A 10,654-nucleotide genomic window follows, 5' to 3' on the forward strand; every position below is an offset into this window, starting at 1 on the left:
AAGTCAAAGGTGTTGAAAATAAAAGCAGAACATATTGTAGTGATAATCTGATGACTGGAAAGGCATAGAGGAAGGTTCTTGGGGTTAGAGAAAGCTGGTGAGATAGCTGATTTCTTCCATGGGTGTGGTGGGGAGTTGTTGTGCAGAGTGAGCAGGAGTGAAGACAGAGAAATTGGAGGAGCGAGAGTAGTGGAAATTTAAATGTCTATTGAAGTCACTGAGGTTGAGATGTCACTCTGTGCAAAGGTTGAATGTGATAAATAGGAATGAGATTTTCGTGAGAACATGATAGGGCTTGGGCAGCATTAGACCAAGTCCTAACCTAAGCATCTTAAGTCTTATCTATAAAACTAATGGTCGTTCTTCAATGTTAACCGGGTCTCTATTAAGCCAGTTGCATTCAGTTTCTCATTATAAGGACAACATTCAAGCTACAGGTTCTTGTTCTGTTAGGTGTCAGCCGTGGCTCAGTGGTAGCACTCTCGCCACTGAATCAGAAAGCTGTGGGTTCAGGTCTCTTTTCAGAGACTTGAGTACACAATCTAGGCTGACGCTTCAGTGCAGTACTGAGGGAGTATTACACTGTCGGAGGTGCCTTCACTCAGCTGAGACATTAAACCGAGGCCCATTTGCCCTCTTGGATGGACGTAAAAGATCCCACGCCACTATTCGAAGAAGAGCAGGGGAGAACTCCAGTGTGTCCTGGCCAATATTTATCCCTCAACTAATATCATTAAGATAGATTATCTGGTCATTATCACATTGTTGTTTGTGGGACTTTGCTGTGCACAATAGTTGTTACATTTCCTACAGTTCAAAAGTACTTAACTGGATGAAAAACACTTTGAGATGTCCCAAGGTCATGAAAGGCGCAATTTAAATAGGCGCAAATCTTTCTTTCCTTTTATTCCTTAGGATAGTGTAAGTTTAACAATATTATAATATTCCATCTTGCCTGTATTTGTTTATGGACTTCCACTGACTGATTTCTTTATTCTCTGGGTTTTTTTCAAAATTTAACTCCTTTTAATGTTTTTCCTCTCCTACTCTCTCCTTTACCTTCTCCCTTATATTTCCAGTGTAAATATTCCTCAGTTGCAGTAGGGAAGCTGTGATCCAATTTTCTAGAGCTTGATGCAGTTTAAATAGACAAGGAGCTGTGGTCCTAAGTCCTAATAGTCTTCATTTTTTTGTTTTACAGAACACATTATGACATCAGCATCTAATAAAGGGATTTTACGCATCCTGTTATTATGCATCATCATTTTGGGCTGCTTTTTAACCTTGTTATTGCTGTATGTCAAACCATCTAACAGCTGGATTTATGCTCCCATGGAATCTGTCACATCTGCTCTACGCATGAAAAAACTCTTTACGCCAGGGCCTGAAGAGAATGAAACTATTGTGCTCATTTGGCTGTGGCCTTTTGGTCAGCTATTTGAGCTTAATTCTTGTGACTCTGTGTTCAACATCCATAACTGTCACTTGACTGTGGATAAGAACCTATATAACAAATCCCACGCTATCCTTATCCATCACAGGGACATCAGTGGGGACTTGTCTAACCTGCCCACACAGCATCGCCCAGCTTTTCAGAAATGGGTTTGGATGAATCTGGAGTCACCTACCCACACTCCAAAAAAGACTGGGCTCGACCAACTCTTCAATCTGACCTTGACATATCGGCGGGACTCAGATATCCAAGTGCCTTATGGGTCTCTGATAATAAACAAAGTTCCATTAGCTTTTGAATTGCCTGGTAAAAGCAATCTAGTGTGTTGGGTTGTAAGCAACTGGAACCCTGATCATATCAGAGTGAAGTATTACAATGAACTCTACAAATACATTGAAATCAACACTTATGGTCAAGCCTTCGGGGAATACCTGAGCGATAAAAGTTTGATCCCTGCAATATCTAATTGTAAGTTCTACCTTTCCTTTGAAAACTCGATACATGAAGATTACATAACTGAAAAACTCTACAACGCTTTGCTTGCAGGCACTGTGCCTGTGGTCCTAGGGCCATCTAGAGAAAACTATGAAAATTACATTCCGGCCGATTCTTTCATTCATGTGGATGATTTTCTTTCAGCTAAAGAGCTTGCAGATTACCTGCACATGCTGGATCATAATGAAGACTTGTACACGCGCTACTTCAAATGGAGGAAACATTACACAGTGAGGATGGCTCGTTTCTGGAATGAACATGCATGTTACGTCTGTGAGAATATAAAACGGCATCAAGAATATAGATCACTTTCCAGTTTAGAGAAATGGTTTTGGGATTGAACGCTGAAATATGTCTCCAGTAAATATTGTTGATAATCAGCAGTATTTATGGAATTCAATTGGCTTTTTTCTCCAAAAGAAAATATTTTAGATTCATTCTCTTGTTTAACCAAAAAAAATTCTACAAACTTGTATCTTATCTTGTCACGTAAGAATTCATCATGCCTTTGACAGTGCAGCAGTGGATTCCTGAGCATCAAATTCTCATTTTAAACTGATTTCCGCTGGAGAATGCTATTGCTTTTCAAACTGAATGTTTTTATTTGAATGCAACTCCACATTCTGTTTCTCCTATCATTGCCATTTGTAGCAAAATAATAGAAAAAGTAATATTTACTGGAAATTAAGGAGAAAAATGACTTGAAACAAATTGCACAACCAATCTCATATTTTAACTGGAGGAACATTATTCAAATTATATCACAATTTAAAGAATAGAGCTTTAAATGATTTATAAGCACTGTAAATATCCATCCATTTTGAGTAGAGTAGCAATGCTTTGTTTAGTATTTGTAATCTTACTTGATCCTTGAGCTCTTACCTCTGCTGCTGTGATTATTTTATATACAAAGTTGATGAGCTGACTTGAGGACCCACCTCTACAGCCTCTAACACCAATGTTATTCTGTGATTTGACTGGTAGTAGGACTCAAAATCAAATCAAATCAACTTTTATTGTCATTGTTAGTGCACAAGTGCAGTACAACGAAATGTAGGCTTGCGGCTCCCAAGAGTGTACATTTAGATTAAGACCACCAGCTCATTCTCAACCACCAGTTGAGAATGAGCAAAATTATTGCTATTCATTGCAGGCACGTTGGACTCCTATCTATTTAGCAAATAGTCAGCGCAGGTGGAATGGGGTCAATTTTAATTCCCTTCACCTGATGGAAACCGGGCAGGGGAGTAGTTAGAATGGAGTGGGGGACTTACTAATACCTTTCCCACCCCGATTTGGCTGACTACAGTTTTAAATTTCAGACAACTAGCACACCCGACCCAAGCTGTCTTTAAATATGCAGACCAGGCTCCATAGGGGCCCAACCTGCTATTTTAACCTGAGGCCTGAGAAGAGCACCAGTGGTGGCTACCCTGCCTGGCAAAACCTGCCCGGAACCATTGCCAGGGCCTGTAGAGGGCCAACAAATACGTTTTCTAAAGCTTTTTTTTGGTTTACTTGTGGGCCAAGAGGATCAAGAATGCTCCTACGGCCCCCACAAGGAACTCCTGGGACAAGACTACCCCGGATTTCCTCCCTGCTCCCCCGACAGGGATTCCCTTCCGAGAGCACTTACTCTGTGCTGGGGACCGTACCCCTGGGTCCTCAGTGGCGGCCTCCTGCTGCCCAAATTCCATTGCCAGGCAGCAGCTTCACATCATTTTGGTCGGGAAGTCAGCAAGCGGCATGCTAATGAGGCCCTGCCATTAAAATCCGCCGAGCCTGTCTGCTGCCGCTCCCAGCAGATCCACTGCTCACATTGCCGCATTCCCGCCTGGGAATTAAAATTGAGCCCATTGGGCCCAATGGTCTCCTTCTGTGATGTATATTTGTTGTATGTTTCTATCTCCACAATCAAGGTTTAAACTTTTCATTGCAGTTTTAAGCAACAGTTCAACTACTTTCTGAGTAGTTGCTGTTCCAGTTATTGATACAGGAAACTTTCGATTTACCGGCACCTAAATAACCAGAAATCTCGGTTAACCGGCAAAATTCAGGAGTAGGTTCTCAGCTCTCCGTATCTTTTACTATAGCTTTCGGTTATCCGGACTTTTTGATGAACCGGCACCACGTCGGTCCCGTCGGTGCCGGATAAAAAAAAGTTTCCTGTACCACTGATGTCAATTAATTGATTATTCTACAATTTATTATTGTATTATTAAATACAGGTTGAGAAGTCAGCCATCAGTTTATAATACATAATAATTACAATGTCTGGGTAGGTTATATATTCGTGAAATAATGTAAGATAACAAAAGCGATTTTCAATGAAAACAAGTAACTGCTCTATTCAAAACAACCTGTTACTTGGAACTGTCGATGAAGATGGTCTGAAGCACGTTTTGTCATGCGGTATGGCTTCTCTGACCACCACAGCATCACCTCAGGAGTCCCCAAAGCATCCATCCTTGCCCCCCTCCTCTTTCTCATCTACAGGTCGTCCCTTTGGAACATCAACAAAAGACATGGGGTCAGCTTTTACATGTACTGCTGACATATAACTCTACCTCTCCATCACCTCTCTTGATCCCTTCACTACCTCTGTTCCGTCAGACTGCTTGCCCAACAGCCAGTCTTGGATAATCTACAATTTCTTCCAGCTAGACATTGCAAAGACTGAAGCCACCATCTTCAGCCCCTGCCACAAGCTCTGCACTCTTGCCATCACTCATCCTCCTTCCCGGCCACTCTCTCAGGCTGAGCCAGACTGTTTGTAACCTTGCCATCCTATTCAATCCCAAGCTGTGCTTGTGACCTCATATCCTCTCCATCACAAAAACTGCCTCCTTCCACCTCCATTACATCACCTGCCTCCACTCAACTTTTACCCATTCTATGCCTTTGTCACTTCCAGACTCAACTATTCTAATGGTCTCCAATCTGACCTCCCATCCTCCACCCTCTGTAAACTTCAGCCCACCCAAAGCTCTGCTGCTTGTATCCTATCCCACACCAAGTCCTGTTCTCCCATCACCTCTGTCCTGATTTACATTGGCTCCAGTCTCCCAACTCCTCAAATTTAGTGTTTAAATCCCTACATGGCCTCGCCCCTCCCTATACCTATAAACTTCTCAAGTGCTACACCCCTCGCCCTAACCTCTCTATTCATTTAACTCCTGTCGTGGATTCCTTTACTCCACCATTGGTGACCATGCCTTCAGCCACTTAGGCCCAACTCTCTGGAATTCCTTCCCTAAACTCCTCCCCCTCTGCACCTCCCTCTCCTTTAAGACCCTCCTTAAAAAACATTCCCTTCCACCAAGGTTTTGGTCACTCCTCTTAGTGTAACATATTTGACTCAGCATCTAATTTTTTTTCTCATGCTCCTGTGAAGCGCCTTGAGATTTTCTTTTACATTTTGAGGCACGGTATAAATGCAATTTCTTCTTCTTCTTCTTCTTGACAAGCAACTGATTCTATGGTGACCTACAAACACTAAAGTGTTTTGCTACCATTCCTCTTCAACAAAAATAGGTCTTTATTCTATTTTTCAGGCCGGAGATACTGTCTGTTCAGCTGCCGTTCACTAGCTTTGGCCAAAAATTTAGGCTGCAAGGGCAGCAGTTGGAGATGTCATGAAAAATGCTCCCTTCAAGTGAATGTTTATGGATCACACAATGCCGCAGCACTTCAAACATGCAGCCAATTCAATAATAGATTGATCCAAAGTGTTTTCTACAACTGCCATCTAACATTGGTATTAAGTTGCATTGGATCTGCTGAACAGGCTAATCTCAAATGCCACCATATTTGACTAGAGTTTGAACCCTTCTCAATCAGAAACAACAGCTTATTCTATAACATCTTTCAAGCTATTTTCTGTGTTTTATTTAGCAAGACAGCTATAAGCATTGAATTGATGTAATAAGTTGATTAAATTCAATTTGTTTATTTAGATTTTTTTGAATCAGTTACCTGAACCTTTTCCACTTTTGATATGTTCCGTGGTTCACATGCTTGGTGGGAAATTTGTTGCCACAGGCGACCAGCAAAAGTTTTCATCTCACCAGCGTGATATTTGCGTTTCCTGTTTTACCCATTTTTGTACTTTTTTGGATAGATATATTTTTGCACTTCAGGAAAGTATAAAGTACTGAGTTCCTGAACAAATACACTGAGGTAGTCAACTGTTCAAAATGAACTCTACGTAATTTTTAAAAATGTGATAACTGCACAATGGAATTTATCTGTCTTTGAACGAGCTCCTTAAAAATGAGTAATATGTACAAATAATTTACATTTTCTTAATACGTAGAAATAGATATAAATATATGTATATTGATTACAAAAATAAAAGTTCAGCTACTGTACAATTTGGTGATTAGGTTACAAGTTGAATCCATGAATTGTACTGACACCTCCTGTTTTGTAGATCACAAAAACTTTCTTGATGCTTTAACCTATACATTGGATTTTACAGTAATACTTATTCTCTTTAGGTAATGGCTTTATAAATATTATTATCCTGTATTGTTTCTATATTTTTGTATTTCAGTTGTTCTTTGGTTACATTTGGCTATTTTCTCTGTGTGTAAAGTTAAAGATAGTTGTTTTCTTTTACTAAACGCTCGTTTCTAATGACATTTTTGTAAAAAGCATTTTCTTCAATTTTACATACAGCAGAATATCTACTCTGTCATACATTACATCTACGCTGTACAAGGTATGAATTGGAATTGAATGAACCTTATATTTTGGCTTGTGAACAAATAAGATGGCTGATTCTGGGAGTGGTCATGATGTTATGATGCACTGTTGTGGAATATGGTTGATGCCTTTTTGGCTGCTTGAAACCTCTAGTAGTAGCAAAAGGGTATTTCCTGAACTCTGTCTCTTTCCTTTCATCACCAAACAGGTGAAATGTCTGTTCCTTTATTATAATTTGCGACCTGCTAACAAAATCTTAGGAACAGCAGCTTTAAAGTGTACACTTTCTGAGATTGAAATGTTGTTAGTGATACAATCTAGATAATTCAAAGTCTCTTTTATATTAGAATTTTCCAATAATTTCAATTAACCAATGTAAGTAACATAGAAAAGTTGAAATTTAGGGCTAAAATAATTGAATGAACCAACTTTGAACTAAGAGTAGATTGTAATGAAAAAATAGGAACATATTACAACACACTGATAACCATAATCTTTTAATGCTTCTTTTAAATATATTTGCTAAAGTTTCAGTAAGTAGCATAAGGAGAATATGATTAAGGCAAAGAATATTTTACATTTTTTTTTAAAAATTGAGAAGGAAATGGAATATATTTCTAATAATGAGGGCACATTGTGCTTCATAAGTTTTGTTCCAACATTGTTGTTCATTTTAATTTGTAATCAAGTATTTCCCATCAATCTTCATTGCTGTGGCATTTGCAGTCTCCCAGTTACCTGTATTTTATTTTTATTATTTAACAATAATTTATCCTATGGGTATTGCATCACTGCTTTGTTCCCAGTGTGGAAAGAAATGTGACAATTTTTAAATCTAAATTTAAAAACAATCATATTCAATTTTTATAGGAAAGCAATGTTTTTTTTAAATTGCATTACGGGGGTAAATTTTCATCTTCACCACCTGGGCGGTAATCTGGCGGAGTGGATCACCTAACCCTTTATAGAACCTGCTCTGATATTCATTCTACTGATTCTCTAAAGAGCGGACAATCTGCTCCGCCAGATTACTGCCCAGATTGTGCAGACAGAAAACTACCCCATGTGATGATCAATTTCTCAATACTATTTAAAGATAAGTTTATGCCTGAGATTTTACTTATTACACAAGGCACTTTATCATCTCTAGAAAACTTTTTTTTAAATTTTCTTTGCTACTGTGGAGAACAGAAGCCAATAATAAACCGTCTCTCATGGCAGCCCATAAATCCAGAATGAGAATAGCTGATTAGGGAAGAAGTCAAAGCAAATTGGTTCTATTACTATTCACTTCTGCCACATGCATGGAGATATTTTCAACTTGTCTCATTTATTAAGTTCACAACACTCGATGTAAAATATCATGAAATAAAATGTAAATCACTCATTTTAATCTTTGGCTGAGGAACGTTGCATGAGTTTTTCAATAAGGCTCTTACCAAAACAAATTAGTAATTTCAGCTATTTTTTTGCAAATGTTCATTAACCCATTTGTGAGAGGTGGGAATCTTCAGATCAGTAAATAATCCGTTAGCACTTTCCACTGTACCCTTTGTGCTCACATCTGTGTTGTCCATCTCCTGTTCTCTGTATACCCTCCCCACATAACTCCTGACCACTCAGCTACCTCTCCTAGCCCCCATTCTTGCCAACATTGCAAAAGGTTCTCTTTAACCAGACACAGCCCTTTCTCTTTCAAAACTGGTACCGTCACCCCTCTTCATAAAGCGAACCCTCGATCCATCCGTCCTCTCCAACTACCACCCGTCTCCACATTTTATCTAATGTCCTCAAATTTGTTATCCCCTCCCAGCTCTGTGCCCATCTTTCCAAAGTGCAATTTGAATACTTTCACTCTGGTTCCTCCTCCTGCTTAGAGTCCAAGACCACCTTAGACAAAGTCACAAATGACACTGGGGGAGATTTTCGGTTCAGGCCCAAAACAAGCACAATATCGGCGTTGTGCCAACCCGAGGTCAGTGTCAGGCATAGGCCTCATTTAAACTTTACCAGCAACCTGTGGGTATCAAACGGGTGCTGGTTTCAGACCTTGGAAAGTTGGCTGGCTTCTGCACAGAGCTGGTCGACATGTAGGGCATGTTGAGGGGAGAGATGACCCTAGGGTGGAGGGGCAACAGGCTGGAAGATTTTTGTGCCAGACAAATTCTTTAAAGAAAAACTTTACCTTTTCAGAGTGCCCTCTGAGATGAGAAATGGTCAGCTGGCAGTTAAAAGCCCCCCATTTTCTGTGACTGTGTGGGGCTTTATCCTGCCTTTTCAATATGATTGACCTTATCATCCTCCTCACTCACCTCTCCTCTGTTGATCAGCTCCTTGGAAATACCAACATTGTTTCACTCCTCTATCAGTCAACATACAGCCAGCACAGCTTGTCTTCCTGTCTCCACACCGTCCCCTCCAGAGCCTCTCAAGGACCTGCCATTGACCTTCTCCTCCTCATTATCTGCATGCTGCCCCATTATCCACAAGCTCGGGGAAGGCTTCCATATGCATGATCATGACACCCAGCTCTACCTCTCCACTGCTTCCCTCAGCCTCGTGACCACTTCTGTGCTGCTAGTTGACCTGTCTGACATCAAGTCATGGATGAATGAAAATTTTCTCCAACTGAACATTGGGAAGACCAAGGTACAATAGCAAAATACTGCAAATGCTGGAAATCTGAAATAACAACAGAAAATGCTGAAAATACTCAGCAGATCAGGCAGTATCGAGGAGAGAGGAACAGAGTTAACGTTTCGGGTCGAGGACCCTTCGTCAGAACTGGAAAAGGTTAGAGAAGAGAGATTTTTAAGGAAGTGCAGGGGCAGGGACAGGGAGGAGGGGAAGAAAGAACAAAGGGAGGGACTGTGATAGGCTGGAAGGCAGGAGAGATTGACTGACAAAAGGGATGATGGTGCAAGGCAAAAAGAGAAGGTAAACTGTTTCTCTCTCTACAGATGCTGCCTGACCTGCTGAGTATTTCCAGCATTTTCTGTTTTTATTTCAGATTTTCAGCATCCGCAGTATTTCGCTTTTGATTTATTTAGTGTTCTACTTGCTGTTTCCCCTATCCTCTGCTCTGCATAAACTCCCAACTTGTTCAAAACTCAACTGCCCATATCAAGTCCTGCCCATCATTCCTGTCCTTGCTGACCTACAATGGCTCCTTATTACCCATAGTATTGAATTTAAAATTCTCATCATCTTCAAATCCTTCATGGCATGGCCTTACCCTGTCTCTGCCACCTCCTCCACCCTTCCATCCCCTCCCATACTCTTCGGTTTTCTGACTCTGCCCTTTTGTGCATCCCATATCTTCACCCCACCCAAGGAAGCACCCTGGTAGGTTTTCTATGTTAAAGGTGCTATATAAAGACAAATTGCTGTTATCTACTTTCTGTTAACATTATCGAACAGAAGAAAACTCTAGCCTTTAGAGAGGTGGCTTCAAAGGCTTAATTTTATGAACTTGCATTGCTGGCACAGAGCTTTGTATGCCGGCAACACAATTTCGTAAAATCTGCCCTTCAATGTAAAGCCATGATCGGACATCAGAAGAGTCTGATTTTAAACAATGCTGGACTGTGATTACTCATAAACAAATTTGAAATGACACTACTGCCGCTGAGTGACACTTCCTTTAAAAAAAATTACTATTTTCAGTGCAGATTAAAAATGTGCAATTTCTCTCTCAAATCTGTCAAAAATTATAAGAACTTTTATTTTGATTTCAGTTGTCAATCATTACCTGTTTTTAATTAGCCATTTGTTATCAAGCCAGCTTGCCGAACACCAGGGATCCAGGCAGAAAACAGACATTTTGGAAACATGTAGTCATAAGAACATAAGAAACAGCAGCAGGAGTAGGCCAATCGGCCCCTCGAGCCTGCTCCACCATTCAATAAGATCATGGCTGATCTGATCTTGGCCTCAACTCCACTTTCCTGCCCTGGGGTGGAGAATTCCAAAGATTCACGACCCTCTGAGAGAAGAAAT

The 10,654-nt window shown here is 40.4% G+C and overlaps 1 protein-coding gene across 1 annotated transcript; it reads left to right on the top strand.

The window, feature by feature from the left end:
• Positions 1-720: 720 nt before the first annotated feature.
• LOC147112794 (4-galactosyl-N-acetylglucosaminide 3-alpha-L-fucosyltransferase 9-like) lies at positions 721-7,137 on the top strand. The gene has a single exon (XM_085997417.1). It carries the CDS (start codon positions 1,210-1,212, stop codon positions 2,287-2,289), a length of 1,080 nt encoding a protein of 359 aa, XP_085853543.1. The 5' UTR covers positions 721-1,209; the 3' UTR covers positions 2,290-7,137.
• The last annotated feature ends 3,517 nt before the right edge of the window (positions 7,138-10,654 follow it).

Source organism: Somniosus microcephalus, chromosome 9 (genome assembly GCF_052327205.1).
Source record: "Somniosus microcephalus isolate GS21.2 chromosome 9, FLI_Smic_1.0, whole genome shotgun sequence".
NCBI lineage: Eukaryota > Metazoa > Chordata > Chondrichthyes > Squaliformes > Somniosidae > Somniosus > Somniosus microcephalus.